Source organism: Salmo trutta, chromosome 19 (genome assembly GCF_901001165.1).
Source record: "Salmo trutta chromosome 19, fSalTru1.1, whole genome shotgun sequence".
Classification (NCBI taxonomy): Eukaryota; Metazoa; Chordata; class Actinopteri; order Salmoniformes; family Salmonidae; genus Salmo; species Salmo trutta.
Window position 1 is genome coordinate 53,612,179 of NC_042975.1, and position 23,931 is coordinate 53,636,109.

The window sequence follows — 23,931 nt, forward strand, 5'->3', positions numbered from 1 at the left end:
ATTCTGTCCAGTTTCCCAGTCCCTGCCGATGAAAAACATCTCCACAGTATAATGCTGCCACCACCATGCTTCACTGTGGGGATGGGGTTCTTGTGGTGATGAGAGGTGTTGGGTTTGAGCCAGACATAGCATTTTCCTTGATAGCCAAAAAACTCAATCTTAGCCTCATCTGACCAGAGTACCTTCATCCATATGTTTGGGGAGTCTCCCACATGCCTTTTGGCAAACAGCAAACGTGTTTGCTTATTTTTTTCTTTAAGCAATGGCTTTTTTTCTGGCCACTTTCTCGTAAAGCCCAGCTCTGTGGAGTGTACGGCTTAAAGTGGTCCGATGGACAGATACTCCAATCTCCACTGTGGAGCTTTGCAGCTCCTTCAGGGTTATCTTTGGTCCCTTCGTTGCCCCTCTGATTAATGCCCTCCTTGCCTGGTCCATGAGTTTTGGCAGGTTTGTTGTGGTGCCATATTCTTTCCATTTTATAATAATGGATTTAATGTTGCTCCGTGGGATGTTCAAAGTTTCTGATATTTTTTTATAACCCAACCTTGATCGGTACTTCTCCACAACTTTGTCCCTGACCTGTTTTGAGAGCTCCTTGGTCTTCATGATGCCGCTTGCTTGGTGGTGCCCCTTGCTTAGTGGTGTTGCAGATTCTGGGGCCTTTCAGAACAGCTGTATATATACTGAGATCATGTGACAGACCATGTGACACTTAAATAAAGTCCACCTATTTGTAATCAAACTAATTATGTGACTTCTGAAGGTAATTGGTTGCACCAGATCTTATTTACTGGCTTCATAGCACAGGTGGTGAATACATATGCACGCACCACTCTTCCGTTTTTTTATGTTTTAAAATTATTTATTTCATTCATTTCACTTCACCAATTTGAACTATTTTGTTTTTGTCCCATTACATGAAATCCAAATAAAAATCCATTTAAATTACAGGTTGTAATGCAATGAAATAGGAAAAACGCCAGGTGGGATGAATACTTTTGCAAGGCACTGTATATAGGGAAGGTAATCAGGGAAGTGATGGAGTCCAGGTGAGTCTGACGACACGCAGGTGAGCGTAATGATGGAGACTGCTGTGCGCCATAAAGAGCAGCCTGGTGACCTAGAGGCCGGAGAGGGAGCACACGTGACCGTACCCCCTCCTTGACGTGCGGATCCAGCTGCAGGACGCTGACCAAAATGACAATCCCAGGGATCAGGAGTGGACCGGTCACCTCTGCTGAGGCGCGGGAAACCTGTCAGTCCGGCTAATCAGGGAAGTGATGGAGTCCAGGTGAGTCTGACAACATGCAGGTGCGCGTAACAGGTGTGTGTTGGTGACAGGTGTGCATCTTAATGAACAGCCTGGTGACCTAGATGCCGGAGAGGGAGCACACGTGACACTACCCCTTCCCCGACTCGCGGATCCAGCCGCAGGACGCCGACTGAAATGACAATTCCGGGGATTAGAAGCGGACCGGTCACCTCTGCTGAGGTGCGGGAAACCTGTCAGTCCGGCTGAAACATGGGAGCATGGTGACCTAGAGCGCCGGAGAGAGCATACGTGACAGTACCCCCTCCCCGGTGCGTTCGGCTCCAGCCGCAGGACGCCAACCAAAGGGACGATCCCGGGTATCGGAAGCGGACCGGTCACCCCTGCTGATGCGCAGGAACTTGTCACCGGCTGGGGCGCGGGAACCTGGCAGACCGGTTGAGGCAGGGGAGCCTGTTGATCCGGCTGAGGCATGAGAGCCTGATGAGCCATTTGGAGCCGGGGAGCCTGGCATGAAAGCCGGTGAAGGCATGAAGGCATGAAAGCTTGACGAGCCATTTGTAGCAGGGGAGCCTGACGAACCGGAGGAGGCAGAGGAGCCTGGCGATCTGTCTGAGGCATGAGAGCTTATTGCGGCTCCCGGACCCGACGTCATTCCCAACGGAAAAAAACACTCCCTGATGCTTCCCTTAGGTGAGGCGTCATTCTGGGCAGCCTGGTGACTTAGAGGCCAGAGAGGGAGCACACGTGACACATGCTCTCATTCTGTCACGTCCTGACCAGTAAAATAGGTTATTTGTTATTGTAGTTTGGTCAGGACGTGGCAGGGGTGTGTTTGTTTTGTGTTGTCGGTGTTTTTGGGTTGTGTTCTATGTTTGTATTTCTATGTTCTATTTTCTAGTTTTTCTGTTTCTATGTCTAGTTCATTGTTTTGACCTTCAATTGGAGGCAGCTGTTTCTTGTTGTCTCGAATTGAAGGTCCTATTTAGTAGGGGTGTTTTTTCTATGGGATTTGTGGGTAGTTGTTCCTTGTTTAGCTGTGTGCCTGACAGGACTGTTAATCGTCATTCTTTTGTTTGTGTGTTTTTTTGTTTTGTTTCTTCAATAAAAGAAGATAATGAGCATACACATTCCCGCTGCGTTTTAGTCCAATTCATACGACGCCCGTGACAGAACTACCCACCACCAACGGACCAAGCAGCGGAGGAAGGAGCATTAACAGAGCTATAAGGAGTTTTGGACTTGGGAGCAGTTACTAGCGGGAGAAGGACCATGGAGGAAGGCTGAAGAGGACCGGGGACGCTATGCGGGAACATGGCTGGCAAGGAAGCCTGAGAGACACCCCCAAGAAATCTTTTTGGGGTGGCACATGGGTAGTTTGGCTGGGCCAAGGGTGAGCCCTAAGCCAACTCCCCGTGCTTATTATGGGGAGCGTGTGGAGAGGAGAGCGCCAATGTATGTGGAAGTGCGTACGATCTCGCCCATGCGCACGCACAGTCCGGGGCGAGCGATTCCAGCCCCTCGCAAGTGCCGTGCTAGAGTGGGCATCCAGCCTGGAAGGAGGATGCCTGCGCAGCACATCTGGCCACCAGTGCGCCTCCTAGGCCCAGGCTACCCTACGCCTGCTCTACGCACGGCAGCCATCAGGCCTCTGCACAGCCCAGTTAGCCCTGTGTCTGCACTCCACTCGTGCAGGGCTACTATTACCATCCAGCCAGGACGGGTTGTGCAGGAGGTGCGCTCCAGACCTCCAGTGCCTACTCATGGCCCGGTGTATCCAGTTCCTGCTCCTCGCACTAGCCCTGAGGTGCGTGTCTCTAGTCTGGCGCCTCCAAAGCCAGAACCACGCACCAGGCCTCCTCTGCGTCAGCCCAGTCTAGTACGTCCTGTTCTAGCTCCTCGCACTAGTCTTGGGGTGTGTGTCCCTAGTCTGGCGCCTCCTAAGCCAGCCCCACGCATCAGGCCTTCAGTGCGCAGTCCCCGTCCAGAGCTTCCGGCAACAGTGCCCGGTCCAGAGTGTCCGGCAACAGTGCCCCGTCCAGAGTGTCCAGCAACAGTTCCCCGTCCAGAGTGTCCGGCAACAGTGCCCCGTCCAGAGCTTCCGGCGATAGTGCCCCATCTAGAGATGGCCCACAGTCCGGAGCCAGGAGAGACGGCCCACAGTCCGGAACCGACAAAGACGGCCCGCAGTCCGGAACCAGCAGAGACGGCCCACAATCCGGAGCCAGCAGAGACGGCCCACAGTCCGGAACCGACAGAGACGGCCCGCAGTGCGGAACCGACAGATACGGCCCGCAGTCCGGAACCGACAAAGACGGCCCGCAGTCCGGAACCAACAGAGACGGCCCACAGTCCGGAACCGACAGAGACGGCCCACAGTCCGGAACCGCCAGAGACGGCCCACAGTCCGGAACCGACAGAGACGGCCCACAATCCGGAACAGACAGAGACGGCCCACAGTCCGGAACCGACAGAGTCACCCTCCAGTCCGGAACCGGCGCAGCCAGAGTCACCCTCCAGTCCGGAACCGGAGCACAACATTTCATCCCTAATTAGCTGGTTGTCCCATTGAAGTCAACATTACTTTCATGGGAGACCTTCTAGTATGGATAAAGGCCTGAAAGCAGGTAGATAGATAAAAGAGTGACACCACCACAGCTGCATGAATGTGTGATCTCTCGATATGTTCAATTATCAATTTCCAAGCCCAACTAACTAGAGAGAACAGTGTTCAGGCTACATTGTTGTCATTCAGTAAAGGTGTAGCTAGCTACTGTAACATTACTGTACTACCTTACTGTAGCCTGCAGACTACAACCAAGCTAGATAACTACAAAAAAACAATCCATTTCATCAATAGGCTTTTTATAGTGAGCTCCAAAAGTTTTTGGACAGTGACACATTTTTTGTTGTTTTGCCTCTACTCCAGCACTTTGGATTTGAAACAATGCCTATGGCGTTAAAGTGCAGACTATCGGCTTTAATTTGAAGGTATTTTCATCCATATCGGGTGAACCGTTTAGAAATTACAGCAGTTTTTGAAAATAGTCTACCCATTTTAGGGGACCAAAAGTATTGGGACAAATTCACTTATGTGTATTAAATATCCGGAAACAACTTTATTGACCTCTAGAAGTAGATCTATTCAATCTTCAACAACTCCCAAGTTAGTAATAATTGAGGAAATCATTATATATGCGTGCATGTCTGTAAGTCAATCAATCAAATGTATTTATATAGCCCTTTTTACACCTTTTTACATCTAAGCTGACATATGGAATTGTTTTAAGATACTATGGATCATTTAGCTATTTGATTTGGAGTTTTAGGACCCCTTTAGGTATCAACAAAAAATATAAATACATGATTTGATAAAATATAGATTTTGGCCTTTGCTATTAAAGCCAATATAAACGCATTGAATAACACATTCATAAATGGGAAAACAGACAGTAAAATAAGAAATCATAAGAAACAATGTTTTGAAGTATCTGTCCTAAATCTAGGAGATATAAGAAAGCTCAGGAAACCTGTTTTTGCTTTGTCATTATGGGGTATTGTGTGTAGATATATGAAGTGGAAAAAAACGATTTAATACATTTTAGTATAGGACTGTTACATAACAAAATGTGGGAACAGTCAAGGGTTCTGAATACTTTCTGAAGGCACTGCATATATATTTGACACATATTTAACCCCTTTTTTGTTATGCACAAAACTACCTTCAAAACTTCAGACGAGTCCAGTGACACTTGTGGGGGTTATAGAGCAAAACAGAGAACACTATCGTGTTCGTGAGAGTCTCCCCTTTCCATAAGAGTTTTGTAGGTCAAACCGTTTGGACACTACAGACGTTTTTGTGAGAAGACCGATTTTCGGGATGTCTCATGTTCTGACAAACATCGCTCTAGCTCTATCCCCTTTCACCACAGATGTGGAAGTGCAACACTGGCGGATGCGGTGGACTGAGACGCATCCAATGGGTCCCGTTTGGCTCAGTTGGTAGACTATGGCGCTTGCAATGACAGGGTTGTTGGTTTGATTCCCATGGGGGAACAGTGTGAAAAAGTATGACATTTATGCACTCACTACTGTAAATCACTCTGGACAAGAGTGTCTAATATAATGTAATGCAAAAAAAACTGATATCTCTAGCTTGAACTGACATATTCTGATGGGGATTTTTTTGTTATGTAACTTAGATTGACGCACCGGGGTGTCAATCGACTCTAGGGGGTTAATTAAGAAATAAGGCCCAAGGGGGTGTGGTATATTGGTCATTATAAACACAACACAATATACACTCCACCTGAATCTAAATACAGATTCGGATGCAAAACTGAAATACATGGGCATCTCAGAAATGCATCCAAAAAAGCTTATAAGTCCACTTCTGTAGAGCATCTGTAGCTTCAGTGATTCCAAATGAATGATATATATATATATAAATACTGTACTTATTTATCATTGTCCAACCACAGACTCCCATGATGCAGTGCTGCGGTTCAACGCAGCGCCCACCGTGGGGTACGAGAAAGACGTCGGCTCCAAGACCACCATCCGCCTCCTTAACTCCCAGGTAAACACACACACATGCCTAGTATCTACGTTTAACCACACACCTACACAGTCATTTTTCGTTGTTGTTGAGTGAACTTTTAAAAAATCAAGGTAAACAGCTGCAATATGATTTCTACTGAACTGAGTCATGGCGCTGGAAGGAATAGCAGCCATTTTACGGGCTCCTAACCAATTGTGCTATTTTGTGTTTTTTTTAGCTGATCTTAACTTTTTTTGTACACAATATTTCCGCCATCGTTTCCTATGGCCGAAAAGAGCTTCTGGACATCAGAACAGCGATCATTAACCTCAATTTGGATGAGAATTTCTACTTCAATGAGTCGGAGGAGAATGACATACCGCTCATCCTGGACCAGGCCCAAATCCCAGACACTTGAAAAAGGAAGAGGCGCCGTTATAGAGGCCGGCGTGTGGGATACCTGACGAGACTACGTCTGCAAGTGGATAAAGTGCCTCGACCCTCATGCAATCACTGGAGAATTAACTGGACGAGCTCCATTGGAGACTATCCTATCAGCGTGATCTGAAGAACTAAAATATCCTATGTTTCTACGAGTCGTGGCTGAACAAGGACATGGAACATTTTAATCTAGCTTTTTTTCTATACGTTGGTCACCGATACCTTAAAAAAAGTAAGGGCATGGTACAGAAAACCAATCAGTATCTGGTGTGACCACCATTTGCCTCATGCGGCACGACACATCTCCTTCACAAAGAGTTGATCAGGCTGTTGATTGTGGCCTGTGGAATGTTGTCCCACTCCTCTTCAATGACTGTGCGAAGTTGCTGGATATTGGCGGGAACTGGGACATGCTGTTGTACACGTCTATCCAGAGCATCCCACACATGCTTAATGGGTGACATGTCTGGTGAGTATGCAGGCCATGGAAGAACTGGGACATTTTCAGCTTCCAGGAATTGTGTATAGATCCTTACGACATAGGGCCGTGCATTATCATGCTGAATCATGAGCTGATGGCGGCAGATGAATGGCACGACAATGGGCCTCAGGATCATGTCACGGTATCTCTGTGCATTCAAATCACCATCGATAAAATGCAATTGTGTACGTTGTCTGTAGCTTATGCCTTCCCATACCATAACCCCAACTCCACCATAGGGCACTCTGTTCACAATGTTGACATCAGCAAACCGCTCTCCCCACACGTGGTCTGTGGTTGTGAGGTCAGTTGGACGTAATTCCAAATTCTCTAAAACAACATTGGAGGCAGCGTATTGTGTTGGGTGACAAAACTGCACATTTTATTGTCCCCAGCACAAGGTGCACCTGTGTAATGATCATGCTGTTTAATCAGCTTCTTGATATGTCACACCTGTCAGGTGGATGGATCATCTTGGCAAAGGACAAATGCTCACTAACAGTAATTTAAACAAATTTGAGCACAAACATTTCTGGGATCTTTTATTTCAACTCATGAAAAATGGGACCAACACGTTACATGTTGCGTTTATATTTTTGTTCAGTGTATTTACCAAAAGAGTTTAAATCTATATTTTTCGTACCGGTCTTCTTACCACCACAAACCAATTGCTGGCACAAAGACCGCACTCAACAAGCTGTATAGGGCCATAAACAAACAAGAAAATGCTCACCCAGAGGCGGTGCTTCTAGTGGACGGTTATTTTAATGCAGGAAAACTGAAATCCATCTTACCTAATTTCTTCCAGCATGTCATCTGTGCAGTAGAGGTGAAAAAACTATAGATTAACTTTACTCAACACACAGAGATGCATACAAAGCTAACTCTATCCTCCTGATTCCTGCTTACAAGCAAAACAAACAGGAGTACCAGTGATGCGCTCAATACAGAGCGCATGCTTACTTCAAGGCAACCAACACTGAACCATGCATGAGAGCACCAGCTGTTCTGGATGACTGTGTGATCACGCTCTCTGTAGCCGATGCGAGTAAGACCTTTAAACAGGCTAACATTCATAAAACAGATTACCAGGACATGTACTTAGAGCATGCACTCTCCCTGACTCAGTCTGTAATACCTACATGTTTCAAGCAGACCACCATAGTCCCTGTGCCTAAGAATGCCAAGGTAACCTGTCTAAATGACTATCGCTACATAGCACCCACATCTGTAGCCATGAAATGCTTTGAAAGGCTGGTCATGGCTCACAACACCATCATCCCAGACATCCTGGACCCACTCCCAAGTCACATACCTCCCCAACAGATCCACAGATGACGCAATCTCTAATGCACTTCACACTGCCCTTTCCCACCTGGACAAAAGGAACACCCAAGTGAGAATGCTGTTCATTGACTAAAGCTCACCATTCAACACCATAGTCCCCTAGCCCCTCCTGTACTCCCTGTTCACCCATGACTGCGTGGCCACACACGATTCTAACACCATCATTAAGTTTGTCCATGACACGATGGTGGTATGCATGTTCAGAGACGATGATGAGACAGCCTATAGGGAGGAGGTCAGAGACCTGGCAGTGTGGTGCCAGGACAATAACCTCTTCCTCAACGTCAGAAAGACAAAGGAGCTGATTGTGGACTACAGGAAACGGAGGGTTGAGCATGCCCCCATTTACAGTTGAAGTCAGAAGTTTACATACACTTAGGTTGGAGTCATTAAAACTCATTTTTCAACCATTCCACAAATTGCTTGTTAACAAGTCGGTTAGGACATCTACTTTGTGCATGACACAAGTAATTTTTCCATCGATTGTTTACAGACAGATTATTTCACTTATAATTCACTGTATCACAATTCCAGTGGGTCAGAAGTTTACATACACTAAGTTGACTGCCTTTAAACAGCTTGGAAAATTCCAGAAAATTATGTCATGCTTAGGCTAATTGACATAATTTGAGTCAATTGGAGGTGTACCTGTGGATGTATTTAAAGGCCTACCTTCAAACTCAGTGCCTCTTTGCTTGACATCATAGGAAAAATCATAAGAAATCAGCCAAGACCTCAGAATATAAATTGTAGACCTCCACAAGTCTGGTTCATCCTTGGGAGCAATTTCCAAATGCCTGAAGGAACCAGGTTCATCTGTACAAACAATAGTATGCAAGTATAAACACCATGGGACCACGGAGCCGGCATACCGCTCAGGAAGGAGACGCGTTCTGTCTCCTAGAGATGAACGTACTTTGGTGCGAAAAGTGCAAATCTATCCCAGAACAACAGCAAAAGACCTTGTGCAGATGCTGGAGGAAACAGGGAAAAAGTATCTATATCGACATTAAAATGTGTCCTATATCGACATAACCTGAAAAGCTGCTCAGCAAGGAAGAAGCCACTGCTCCAAAACCGCCATAAATAAGCCAGACTACGGTTTGCAACTGCACATGGGGACAAAGATCGTACTTTTTGGTGAAATGTCCTCTGGTCTGATAAAACAAAAATAGAACTGTTTGGCCATAATGACCATTGTTATGTTTGGAGGAGAAAAGGGGGAGTCTTGCAAGCCGAAGAACACCATCCCAACCGTGAATCACGAGGGTGGCAGCATCATGTTGTGGGGGTGCTTTGCTGCAGGAGGGACTGGTGCACTTCACAAAATAGATGGCGTTATGAGGCAGGAAAATTATGTGCATATACTAAAGCAACATCTCATGACATCAGTCAGGAGGTTAAAGCTTGGTCACAAATGGGTCTTCCAAATGGACAGTGACCCCAAGCATACTTCCAGAATAGTGGCAAAATGGCTTAACAAAACATGCATGCATTGTATAACATAATGTCCTAGGGTTGTCATCTGATGAAGATCATCAAAGGTTAGTGCTGCATTTAGCTGTGGTTTTGTTTTTAGTGACATTATATGCTAGCTTGAAAAATGGGTGTCTGATTATTTCTGGCTGGGTACTCTGCTGACATAATCTAATGTTTTCCATTTTTCAAACATATGACTATTTTACACCATTTTAAAGACAAGACTCTCCTTTATCTAACCACACTGTCCGATTTCAAAAAGGCTTTACAACGAAAGCAAAACATTAGATTATGTCAGCAGAGTACCCAGCCAGAAATAATCAGACACCCATTTTTCAAGCTAGCATATAATGTCACATAAATCCAAACCACAGCTAAATGCAGCACTAACCTTTGATGACCTTCGTCAGATGACACCCCTAGGACATTATGTTATACAATACATGCATGTTTTGTTCAATCAAGTTCATATTTATATCAAAAACCAGCTTTTTACATTAGCATGTTTTGTTCAGAACTAGCATACCCCCCGCAAACTTCCGGTGAATTTACTAAATTACTCACGATAAACGTTGACAAAATACATAACAATTATTTTAAGAATTATAGATACAGAACTCCTCTATGCACTCGCTATGTCCGATTTTAAAATAGCTTTTCGGTGAAAGCACATTTTGCAATATTCTAAGTAGATAGCCCGGCATCACAGGGCTAGCTATTTACACACCCACCAAGTTTAGCACTCACCAAAGTCAGATTTACTATAAGAAAAATGTTATTACCTTTGCTGTTCTTCGTCAGAATGCACTCCCAGGACTTCTACTTCAATAACAAATGTTGGTTTGGTCCCAAATAATCCATAGTTATATCCAAATAGCGGCGTTTTGTTTGTGCGTTCAAGACACTATCCAAAAGGGTAAATAAGGGTTACGCGCCCGACGCGTTTCGTGACAAAAAAAATTCTAAATATTCCATTACCGTACTTTGAAGCATGTCAACCACTGTTTAAAATCAATTTTTATGCCATTTTTCTCGTAAAAAAGCGATAATATTCCGACCGGGAAAGCGTGTTTACGTTCAAAGAGAGAGAAAGTAAAAACATGGGATCCCCTCGTGCACGAGCCTCAGTCTGATAGTCCCCTGATAGAGCACTTACCAAAGGCGCTAATGTTTTTCAGCCAGCGGCTGGAATTACATCATTGAGCTTTTTCCCGGGTTCTGAGAGCCTATGGGAGCCGTAGGAAGTGTCACGTTACAGCAAAGATCCTAAGTTTTCAATAAACAGAGCCAAGAAGCTCAAGGAATGGTCAGAGAGGGTACTTCCTGTTTGGAATCATCTCAGGTCTTTGCCTGCCATATGAGTTCTGTTATACTCACAGACACCATTCAAACAGTTTTAGAAACTTTAGGGTGTTTTCTATCCAAAGCCAATAATTATATGCATATTCTAGTTTCTGGGCAGGAGTAATAATCAGATTAAATCGGGTACGTTTTTTATCCGGCCGTGAAAATACTGCCCCCTAGCCATAACAGGTTAATTAACTAGGAAGTTGGAGCACCACTGACAAATGTTTATAGAGTCTCTATTTCCCGAATCGACTGTTCAGATATTTTCATATCTTACCAATTAGTCTTCCATTAAATGATTATTAATTGTTACCTCATTAGTCTCATTCCAAACGTCGTAGAATTCTTGGTCATCTGCACGAACCCTAGTTTCCATAATGAATCAACATATACAAATTGCCTTAATTATTTATTTACTAACTAAATAATCACAGAAATACATAACAAACAAACATTAGCTGTTGGTTACTAACAATGATAGGAAAGTTCCTAGTGGGCTTAGGCAGATATGATGGCTTGGTAGACAAAGGGAAGGGGTGGGGACTGAGAGAGCGGGAAAGACAAAAGGCATTCACTACATACAGTCTATAATTCTATTCATTGACATGCTATACCTTTGCACATGAACGGCCACTCATCCGAGAATAATTGCAAGTTATATATTTACACCCGTATGTCGTTGTTGTCTTCTCTGTTGGAATCCTCGATCGTCCTTTAGGGTTCATCAGAATCTCTGGTTAACTTTCCCAGAAGTTGCAATGTCTTTCGTTGTTGTAGGTGGTTAGAATGAATACTTCAGTGTACCCTTCGGAAATGTTCTCATAGAATAGATGCTTCGGCGGGTGTCGGTATTCTTGTTGTAGACTTACATAATTTCTAGCTGCAGACTAGTAATTATACGTCTAAGATTTGCTCTTATTCTGTAGTGATCGATAGTCTCAGAGTTGAACCATTTCCAGCCGTGTAGCAAATTCTACACGTGGTATGGTCTTTGTCCTCTGGTAGAGTTTTAGTGCCAACTATTTCAACATGTCACGTCAGGAGTGGGTTTTATACTCTGTCGAAGAAGGGGCGGTTCTATGATGCCTAACGTGATGTCTGGGCTCACGGGGGTGTGGCCACTGACTAGTTAATCTTTACATGAAAATCCATACTCTCATTTAGAAGGTTAATATCACATTACATCTTTTCACAAATATGTTTCACAATATTTAGATGTAAACATGACAGCTAGGAAATGTACACTTTAAGAGATACAGTTATGTGAGTTTCCTATTCATGAGATCACCAAATGAAACACGCTCGTCATAACTGTGCCTTAAGTGTCCACGGACCATTCCCACATTCTCAAAAGTAAAAAATATACTTTCATTCTCCCATTTTGGGGATTAGGAGTTTGGCCAAGAGAGGTGCTTTGTTCTCTTAGACTCTCTCAATACTGCATGGCAGTTTCTACCAGGTATTTATGACCTGTCGAAACACAAACAGACCCCACAGAGCCCCAGGACAGCAACACATTTAGACCCAACCAAATCATGAGAAAACAAAAAGATAATTACTTGACACCTTGGAAAGAATTAACAAAAAAACAGAGCAAACTAGAATGCTATTTGGCCCTAAGCAGAGAGTACACTGTGGCAGAATACCTGACCACTGTGACTGATCCAAACTTAAGGAAAGCTTTGACTATGTACAGACTCAGTGAGCATAGCCTTGCTATTGAGAAAGGCCGCCGTAAGCAGACCTGGCTCTCAAGAGAAGACAGGCTATGTGCACACTGCCCACAAAATGAGGTGGAAACTGAGCTACACTTCCTAACCTCCTGCCAAATATATGACCATATTAGAGACATATTACACAGATCCACAAAGAATTTGAAAAGAAACCCAATTTTGATACTCTCATATCTACTGGGTGAAATACCACAGTGTGCCATCACAGCAGCAAGATTTGTGACCTGTTGCCGCAAGAAAAGGGCAACCAGTGAAGAACAAACACCATTGTAAATACAACCCATATTTACGTTTATTTATTTTCCCTTTTGAACTTTAACCATTTGCACATCGTTACAACACTGTATATATACATAATATGACATTTGTAATGTCTTCATTCTTCTGGAACTTCTGTGAGTGTAATGTTTACTGTTCATTTTTATTGTTTATTTCACTTTAGTATATTATCTACTTCACTTGCTTTGGCAATATTAACATATGTTTCCCATGCCAATAAATCCCCTTGAAGTGAATTGAGAGAGGGGGGGCTATGATCCTCCCCCCAGGGCACGTTATGACAATAGCTAACATACAGTGCCTTCGGAAAGTATTCAGAACACTTGACTTTTTCCACATTTTGTTACGTTACAGCCTTATTCTAAAATGGATTAAATAAATACAAATCCTCAGTAATCTACCAACAATACCTCACAATGTCAAAGTGAAAACAGGTTTTTTGAAATGTTTGCAAATGTATTACAAAAAAAACTATTTACACAAGTATTCAGAGCCTTTGCTATGAGAACTCGAAATTGAGCTCAGGTGCATCCTGTTTCCATTGATCATCCTTGAGATGTTTCTACAACTTGATTGGAGTCCATGTGTGGTAAATTCAATTGATTGGACATGATTTGGATAGGCACACACCTGTCTATAAGGTCCCACAGTTGACAGTGCAAATCAGAGCCAAAGCCAAGCCATGGGGCGGCAGTGGTTAGATGGTCGGTCCAGTAACCGAAAGGTTGCTAAACTGAGCAAAAAAAGGAACATCCCTTTTTCAGGACCCTGTCTTTTATTTATTTTTATTTTACCTTTATTAAACTAGGCAAGTCAGTTAAGAACAAATTCTTATTTTCAATGACGGCCTAGGAACAGTGGGTTGACTGCCTTGTTCAGAAGCAGATTTTTACATTGTCAGCTCGGGGATTTGATTTAGCAACCTTTCGGTTACTAGTCCAATGCTCTAACCACTACGCTACCTGCCGTCTTTCAAAGACAACTCATAGAAATCCAAATAACTTCACAAATCTTCAGTGTAAAGGATTTAACACTGTTTCCCATGCTTGTTCAATGAACCATAAACAATTAATGAACATGCACCTGTGGAACGGTCGTTATTAAGACACTAACAGCTTACAAACGGTAGGTTATTAAGGTCACAGTTATGAAAACTTAGGACACTAAAGAGGCCTTTCTACTTACTCTGAAAAACACAAAATGAAAGATGACCAGGATCCCAGCTCATCTGCGTGAACATGCCTTAGGCATGCTAAAAGGAGGCATGAGGACTGCAGATGTGGCCAGGGAAAAAAATTACATTGTCCGTACTGGGAGATGCCTAACACAGCGCTACAGGGAGACAGGATGGACAGCTGATTGTCCTCGCAGTGGCAGACCACGTGTAACAACACCTGCATAGGATCGGTGCATCCAAATATCACATCTGCGGGACAGGTACAGGATGACAACAACAACTGCCCGAGTTACACCAGGAACGCACAATCCCTCCATCAGTGGTCAGACTGTCCTCAATAGGCTGAGAGAGGCTGGACTGAGAGCTTGTAGGCCTGTTGTAAGGCAGGTCCTCACCAGACATCACCGGCAACAATGTCGCCTATGGGCACAAACTTACCGTCACTGGAGCAGACAGGACTGGCAAAAAAGTGCTCTTCACTGACGAGTCATGGTTTTGTCTCACCTGAGGTGATGGTCGGATTCGCGTTTATCGTCGAAACATTTCACCGAGGCCTCTACTCTGGAGAAGGATCGATTTGGAGGTGGAGGGTCCATCATGGTCTGGGGCGGTGTGTCACAGCATCATCGGACTGAGCTTGTTGTCCTTGCAGGCAATCTCAATGCCGTGCATTACAGGGAAGACATCCTCCTCCCTCATCTGGTACCCTTCCTGCAGGCTCATCCTGACATGACCCTCCAGCATGACAATGCCACCAGCCATACTGCTCGTTCTGTGCGTGATTTCCTGCAAGACAGGAATGTCAGTGTTCTGCCATGACCAGCGAACAGCCCGGATCTCAATCCCATTGAGCACGTCTGGGACCTGTTCGATCGTAGAGTGAGGGCTAGGGCCATTCCCCCCAGAAATGTCCGGGAACTTGCAGGTGCCTTGGGGGAAGAGTGGGGTAACATCTCACAGCAAGAACTGGCAAATCTGGTGCAGTCCATGAGGAGGAGATGCACTGCAGTACTTATTGCAGCTGGTGGCCACACCAGATACTGACTGTTACTTTTGATTTTGACCCCCCCTTTGGTAAGGGAAACATTATCCCATTTCTGTTAGTCACATGTCTGTGGAACTTGTTCAGTTTGTCTCAGTTGTTGAATCTTATGTTCTTACAAATATATATACACATGTTAAGTTTGCTGAAAATAAATGCAGTTGACAGTGAGAGGACGTTTCTTTTTTTGCTTTGTTTAGATCGAATCCCAGAGCTGACAAGGTAAAAATCTGTCCTTCTGCCCCTGAACAAGGCAGTTAACCCACTGTTCCAAGATCGTCATTGTAAATAAGAATTTGTTTTTAACTGGCTTGCCTAGTTAAATAAAGGATAAATAAAAAATCATGAGGTAGAAGGAATTGTCCATAGAAAGCCGAGGCGGGATCGTGTCGAAACACAGATCTGGGGAAGGGTTCCAAAACATTTCTGCAACATTGAAGGTCCCCAAAAACACAGTTACTTCCATCATTCTTCAATGGAATAAGTTTGGAACCACCAAGACTCATCCTAGAGCTGGCCGCCTGGCAAAACTGAGCAATCGGGGGAGAAGGGCATAGGTCAAGGAGGTGACCAAGAACCCGATGGTCACCCTGACAGGTTCTCCCATCTCCTTTCCAGAAGAACAACCATCTCTGCAGCATTCCACCAACTAGGCCTTTACAGTAGAGTGGCCAGATGGAAGCAACTCCTCAGTAAAAGGCACATAACAGCCCGCATGGAGTTTGCCAAAAGGCACCTAAAGACTCTCAGACCATGAGAAAATAGATTTTTTGGCCTGAATACCAAGACTCACTTCTGGAGGAAACCTGGTATCATCTTTACGGTGAAGCATGGTGGTGGCAGCATCATGCTGTGGGAATGTTTTTCAGAGGCAGGAACTGGGGGACTAGTCCGGATCGAGGCAAAGATGAATGGAGCAAAGTACATTGAGATCCTTGATGAAAACCTGCTCCAGGGCGCTCAGGACCTTAGACTGAGGTGAAGGTTCACCTTTCAACAGAATAACGACCCTAAGCACACAGCCAAGACAACGCAGGAGTGGCTTCGGGACAAGTCTCTGAATGTCCTTGAGTTGCCCAGCTAGAGCCAGGACTTGCACCCGATCGAACATCTCTGGGGAGACCTGAAAATAGCTGTGCAGCAACGCTCCCCATCCAACCTGACAGAGCTTGAGAGGATCTGCAGAGAAGAATGTGAGAAACTACAGAAATACAGGCGTGCCAAGCTTGTAGCGTCATACCCAAGAATTCTTGAGGCTGTAATCGCTGCCAAAGGTGCTTCAGCAAAGTACTGAGTAAAGGGACATCTATCCACTGAGATTTTTGCCCATTCTTCAAGGCAAAACTGCTCCAGCTCCTTCAAGTTGGATGGGTTCCGCTGGTGTACAACAATCTTTAACTCTTACATCTAGACGTTCCGCTAGCGGAACACCTGCTCCAATATCCAATGATAGGCATGGCGCGAATTACAAATTCCTCAAAAATCCAAAAACTTCAATTTTTCAAACATATGACTATTTTACACTATTTTAAAGACAAGACTCTCCTTTATCTAACCACACTGTCCGATTTCAAAAAGGCTTTACAGCGAAAGCAAAACATTAGATTATGTCAGCAGAGTACCCAGCCAGAAATAATCAGACACCCATTTTTCAAGCTAGCATATAATGTCACAAAAAACAAAACCACAGCTAAATGCAGCACTAACCTTTGATGATCTTCATCAGATGACACGCCTAGGACATTATGTTATACAATACATGCATGTTTTGTTCAATCAAGTTCATATTTATATCAAAAACCAGCTTTTTACATTAGCATGTGACGTTCAGAACTAGCATTCCCACCGAACACTTCCGGTGAATTTACTAAATTATTAATGAAAAACGTTCACAAAAAACATAACAATTATTTTAGGAATTATAGATACAGAACTCCTCTATGCACTCGCTATGTCCGATTTTAAAATAGCTTTTCGGTGAAAGCACATTTTGCAATATTCTAAGTAGATAGCCCGGCATCACAGGGCTAGCCATTTAGACACCCACCAAGTTTAGCCCTCACCAAAGTCAGATTTACTATAAGAAAAATGTTATTACCTTTGCTGTTCTTCGTCAGAATGCACTCCCAGGACTTCTACTTCAATAACAAATGTTGGTTTGGTTCAAAATAATCCATAGTTATATCCAAATAGCGGCGTTTTGTTCGTGCGTTCAAGACACTATCCAAGGGTGACGAAGGGTTACGCGCCCGACGCGTTTCGTGACAAAAAATGTCTAAATATTCCATTACCGTACTTCGAAGCATGTCAACCGCTGTTTAAAATCCATTTTTATGCCATTTTTCTCGTAAAAAAGCGATAATATTCCGACCGGGAATCTGTGTTTTAGTTCAAAGAGAGAGAAAGTAAAAACATGAGGTCGCCCTGTGCATGCGCCTCAGTCTGATGGTCCTCTGATAGACCACTTACCAAAGGCGCTAAAGTTTTTCAGCCAGCGGCTGGAATTACATCATTCAGCTTTTTCCCGGGTTCTAAGAGCCTATGGGAGCCGTAGGAAGTGTCACGTTACAGCAAAGATCCAACATTTTCAATAAACAGAGCCAAGAAGCCCAAGGAATGGTCAGAGAGGGTACTTCCTGTACAGAATCTTCTCAGGTTTTTGCCTGCCATATGAGTTCTGTTATACTCACAGACACCATTCAAACAGTTTTAGAAACTTTAGGGTCTTTTCTATCCAAAGCCAATAGTTATATGCATATTCTAGTTTCTGGGCAGGAGTAATAATCAGATTAAATCGGGTATGTTTTTTATCCGGCCGTGAAAATACTGCCCCCTAGTCATAACAGGTTAAGTCATACCACAGATATTCAATTGGATTGAGGTCTGGGCTTTGACTGGGCCATTCCAGGACATTTTAATGTTTCCCCTTAAACCACTCGAGTGTTGCTTTAGCAGTATGCTTAGGGTCATTGTCCTTCTGGAAGGTGAACCTCCGTCCCAGTCTAAAATCTCTTGAAGACTGATACAGGTTTGTTTCCCTCAAGAATTTCCCTGTATATAGCGCCATCCATCATTCCTTCAATTCTGACCAGTTTCCCAGTCCCTGCCGATGAAAAACATACCCACAGCATGATGCTGCCACCACCATGCTTCACTGTGGGGATGGCGTTCTCGGGGTAATGAGAGGTGTTGTGTTTGTGCCAGACATAGCATTTTCCCTGATGGCCAAAAAGCTACATTTTTGTCTCATCTGACCAGAGTACCTTCTTCCATGTGTTTGGGGAGTCTCCCACATGCCCTTTTGGTGAACACCAAACGTGTTTGCTTATTTTTTTCTTTAAGCAATGGCTTTTTTCTGGCCACTCTTCCATAAAGCCCAGCTCTGTGGAGTGTACGGCTTAAAGTGGTCCGATGGACAGATACTCCAATCTCCGCTGTGGAGCTTTGCAGTTCCTTCTGGGTTATCTTTGGTCTCTTTGTTGCCTCTCTGATTAATGCCCTCCTTGCCTGGTTCGTGGGTTTTGGTAGGCGGCCCTCTCTTGGCAGGTTTGTTGTGGTGCCATATTCTTTCCATTTTTTAATCATGGATTTAATGGGGCTCCGTGGACTGTTCAAAGTTTCAGATATTTTTTATAACCAAACCTTGATCTGTAATTCTCCACAACTTTGTCCCTGACCTGTTTGGAGAGCTATTTGGTCTTCGTGGTGCCGTTTGCTTGGTGGCGCCCCTTGCTTAGTGGTGTTGCAGACTTTGGGGCATTTCAGAACAGGTGTACTGTACTGAGATCATGTGATGGATCATGTGACCCTTAGATTGCACACGTGGACTTTATTTTACTAATTATGGGACCTCTGAGGGTAATTGGTTGCACTAGATCTTATTTAGGGCATTCATAGCAAAGGGGGTGAATACATATGCATGCACAACTTTTCCGATTTAATTCTTTATTATTTTTATTTTTGAAACAAGTAATTTTTTTAATTTCACTTTACCAATGTGGACTATTTTGTGTATGTCCATTACATGACATCCAAATAAAAATCAATTTAAATTACAGGTTGTAATGCAACAAAATAGGAAAAATGCCAAGGGGGTGAATACTTTTGCAAGGTACTGTATGCTTCTTTTGCTCACTTGATTCCTTTTGTGTATCTTGCTTTGGTCACTCATACGAACACAGTATTTATTTGAACTTTAATATGTAGCTTGGTTTGAGCTGAAAGATGATTGTTACTGAGTGGTGGCCAGTATACTGTTGTTCATTTTATTATTTATGAGAGTTACGTTCTTGCTAATATGGCTGGTGTCGAGTCTGACCTTAGCCATTTAGAGGTACAAACAGACATTGACCCAGGGCAAGATGAAGCAGGCCAAGGTACACCGCCCTTCATCCCTGGGCCTGGTGTTACCTTTTGAAATCCTGTGGCTGAAATATTATCACTTGAGTGAGTTGTATCTGGAGAGGCTACAGTACTAAGAGTATTACATTTCTACACCCTAATTTTAGTCTAACCAATACCCAAACGGAGATTCAGGGAAAATAAAAATCTCATTGATTTATCAAGACCAGTCTCAGAACAGCGCGAAACGTTGCTGAAATAGTTGATCACGTGCGGGTAGGCTATTGCTTCAAATACTATTGCTACTAACTTCAATATGCTTTTTAAATAAATAAGACCTACACCACTTTTAACAGCACATTACTCAACACTAGTGAGACTGATGTTGCCTACGGTAGGCCTACAGTATATATTTTAAAAAATGCAATGATGTGACTGCAATAATTAGATTTAGAAGATTGGGGATTCTAAATTAATATCTATGGGGAATTTTTCGTTAGGTCAAATCTAATCTGTGAGAATATCTAAGGGGCTTTTATATGATTCTAAATGTATTATTATTATTAATTATCACTTTTAAAAAAAAATAACAATATTTTGGAGATTATTTGGTTTTCAAATAACATAAAGTGAGCGATTTTGTAATCTGAATAAAGGCCAAAATAATATTTATAAAGGCCAACATTTTTATTTCTGTTTTTAGAGGTAGAAAAACTATAAGCCCACCGTGCCTATTTCATGGACAAGGACATTCCATGTGGCCAAACCTTCCCCTAATCCGAACGATGCTGGACCAATTATGCACCGCCCTATGGGACTCCAGATCACAGTCGGATGTGATACATCCAGGACTCAAACCAGGGACTGTAGTGATGTCTCTTGCACTAAGATGCAGTGCCTTAGACCACTGCGCCACTCAGGAGTCATGACCCGTATGACCAATATATGAATCCTACAGACGAAGAACCGTATATGTGACATTTTTCAAAAAAAAGAGATATACATGAAAAATCATTATTGGACATCCTTTTTCTATAGTGAACCGGTTTCACAAGCTTTCCACGCGCTAATTAACAATATTTTTTAATTTAAAGATAGGCTCTCGTGGAATAACCGTTTATGTGCACCACTCAGAATGGACGGACAAGCGCACAACTTTTCTGTTGCTGATGAAAATCGCCGAAATGTGGGAAAGAAACGTAAAACAAAACTAAAAGAATGGAAAGACAGGCAAAGGAAGATCTTACGGAATGCGGGAAAACCCTATACAAATCGTAAGGGTCAAGAAAAAACAGTGAAAAGCTGTCCAAAAGAGGTATGTGGAAGAACCGTATATCAAACAATCAAGCTAGCTAGCTATAGAGTACAGTAACTAACATGTATGTTCTGGGTTGTCTAATTTGTAACTATAGAGAAAATATATTAGCTAAAGTTCGTTGGCTACTAATTTATACACTATCGTTACAAATGTTATTGCTAGATTATAGAAGAAACATAGCTAGCTACTTTTTGTCCATCCACCGGATGATTCGACATGGCTATAGTAGCTAGCTAGTTATATGTAACGTTACACTGTATCCTGCAGGGAAGAGCGTGTTCCACGACGTGCAGAAAGAATTAATTAACTACATATTGCATTTAAGTTATTTACATGAAGGGCATCTGTACTTGAAAGTACTTAAAACATCATATCAGGTGTTAAAAAAGGACATTTTACAAGTGTCATGCAAAATGTCACATATACTGTTCTTCCACAAACTGAAATCATCGCTGGAGATATACTGTTCTTCCACATTCTAAAAATTAAAACACCAATAAAATAAGTATTTTTTGAAATAACAAAATAATATCAATTGTTGTTGGAAGATATGAGTATGGTGAATTATTTGTCAACCATAAAACACCTAATGTGGTACACACAATTAATAATATAAAAATAACTGATTATCTTAAAATGGAAAAATTGTCACATATATGGTTCTTCGTCTGTAGGATTCATATATTGTCCTGCTAACAGCCCATCCTAGAACCGTTGTTTGCAGAATTCACAGCCTGCAACGCTTGTGAAAAACAGGGTTAATAATAATAATAATAATACTTTCCCCCTTCCACATGTTAAAGGTTCCAAATGATAAAGTTTTTTTATCAATTCGTATATTTTTGTTTAACCACAATATTTGTTGTATTATTTATTCTGTCTTTTCTGGTGGATTAAACTGAAATTGCAAACAACTTTCCATGGCTTGTTTAAAAAATAACGATATTTTGCAGATTTTGTTTTCAAATAACTGAAAGTGAGAGGAAAAAGGCCATTCTTGAACATGAGGTAAGACATTCTTAGTAATTTGTAAACAAAGCCAGTTTATTATTTTGAATAATTTATTTATGTTTTTAGAGGAAGAGGAAAAGAAAGCCCACCATCGTCTCATAAATCTTTTGTGTAAGAACATAGTATGTGGGATTAATTTTAAGAAATGTAGCTTAATTAATTTTATTAATTATTAATTATTATGGTGTTTCTATTCCAAGAATAACAAAAAACAAAACCCTCAGGGTTACCTTTAGAAAATTATTTAATTAGGCAAGTCAGTTAAGAACAAATTCTTATTTTCAATGACGGCCTAAGAGGGGGGGCAGAACGACATATTTTTACCTCATCATCTCAGGGATTAGATCTTGCAACCTTTCGGTTACAAGTACAATGCTCTAACCACTAGGCTACCTGCCGCCCCAAACTTAAGCTTGAGCCTTTTTCAATGCTGATTTGAATGTCATTGAGAAAACAGAGAAGTGTCAAAGATTTGTTTTCGCAAAAATCCTTTCTGAATTTAAAAGTAATCCTCGAAGTAATCATCTAGTTTTTCAAAGTATCGGTAATCTGATTAGAATATTTTAGCTGGTAACGTAACGGATTACAGTTACCGTTTTTTGTAATCCCTTACATGTAACGGATTTCATGTAATCCGTTACTCCCCAACCCTGGTACCTGGTAATATCAGGATGTAGGATGGCACATGACCCTAACAATTTCAAGACAAATTTCTCTGAACAGGTGAAAAAGAAGAATCACCAAATTCATTGAGAATAGATTACATAGGATGAAGAAACAAAACTCCGAGCCGCAGCTTCATACTACTTGTCAGACATAGAGAACTGATACTAAGTACTCGTTGTTGGGGACGGATTGGCGTGTAGTATGGGGGGTCCGTGGGTGGCTTTTGACCACTTCTTTGGATTCCACATGACTAATTCAATAGCTAGGTTTCCATCCAATTGGCGACAGATTTTCATGTTTCCATCACAGCTGTCCTTTTTTCATTTTATTTAATATGGTATGACCTTACTCGCGTAAAAAGTGTGGATGGAAACGTGGTTATTGTTAGAAAAAAGTTTGATCCAAATTGGATGTTAGGATCAGTGGTTGCTAAACTAAAAGTTTTGAGATTATGTTGCGGGACTTAGAGGTAATTTGTGGTTTAGTACGGTACCCTGCGTCACTGCTTCACTGCTCCAGACCAGCGCAAGGGGAAGTTAAAGCACTGATTATGCTTTTGGGTCCCATGGTGCTAATGTGTCTCTAACTACATTTACATTTACATTTAAGTCATTTAGCAGACGCTCTTATCCAGAGCGACTTACAAATTGGTGCATTCACCTTATGATATCCAGTGGAACAACCACTTTACAATAGTGCATCTAAATCTTTTGGGGGGGGGGTTAGAAGGATTACTTTATCCTATCCCAGGTATTCCTTAAAGAGGTGGGGTTTCAGGTGTCTCCGGAAGGTGGTGATTGACTCCGCTGTCCTGGCGTCGTGAGGGAGCTTGTTCCACCATTGGGGTGCCAGAGCAGCGAACAGTTTTGACTGGGCTGAGCGGGAACTGTGCTTCCTCAGAGGTAGGGAGGCGAGCAGGCCAGAGGTGGATGAACGCAGTGCCCTTGTTTGGGTGTAGGGCCTGATCAGAGCCTGAAGGTACGGAGGTGCCGTTCCCCTCACAGCTCCGTAGGCAAGCACCATGGACTTGTAGCGGATGCGAGCTTCAACTGGAAGCCAGTGGAGAGAGCGGAGGAGCGGGGTGACGTGAGAGAACTTGGGAAGGTTGAACACCAGACGGGCTGCGGCGTTCTGGATGAGTTGTAGGGGTTTAATGGCACAGGCAGGGAGCCCAGCCAACAGCGAGTTGCAGTAATCCAGACGGGAGATGACAAGTGCCTGGACTAGGACCTGCGCCGCTTCCTGTGTAAGGCAGGGTCGTACTCTGCGAATGTTGTAGAGCATGAACCTACAGGATCGGGTCACCGCCTTGATGTTAGTGGAGAACGACAGGGTGTTGTCCAGGGTCACGCCAAGGTTCTTAGCACTCTGGGAGGAGGACACAATGGAGTTGTCAACCGTGATGGTGAGATCATGGAACGGGCAGTCCTTCCCCGGGAGGAAGAGCAGCTCCGTCTTG

General features: G+C 43.1%; 1 protein-coding gene across 3 annotated transcripts in view; it reads left to right on the forward strand.

Moving 5' to 3' along the window:
- The window catches only part of st6gal1 (ST6 beta-galactosamide alpha-2,6-sialyltranferase 1), a 177,478-nt gene that overhangs the window by 64,747 nt on the left and 88,800 nt on the right, over positions 1-23,931 (forward strand). For all 3 annotated transcript variants that reach the window (XM_029701743.1, XM_029701744.1, XM_029701742.1), the window contains one exon: positions 5,752-5,849. In XM_029701743.1, the coding sequence (XP_029557603.1) occupies positions 5,752-5,849 (98 nt within the window). The remainder of the gene's footprint in view (positions 1-5,751; positions 5,850-23,931) is intronic.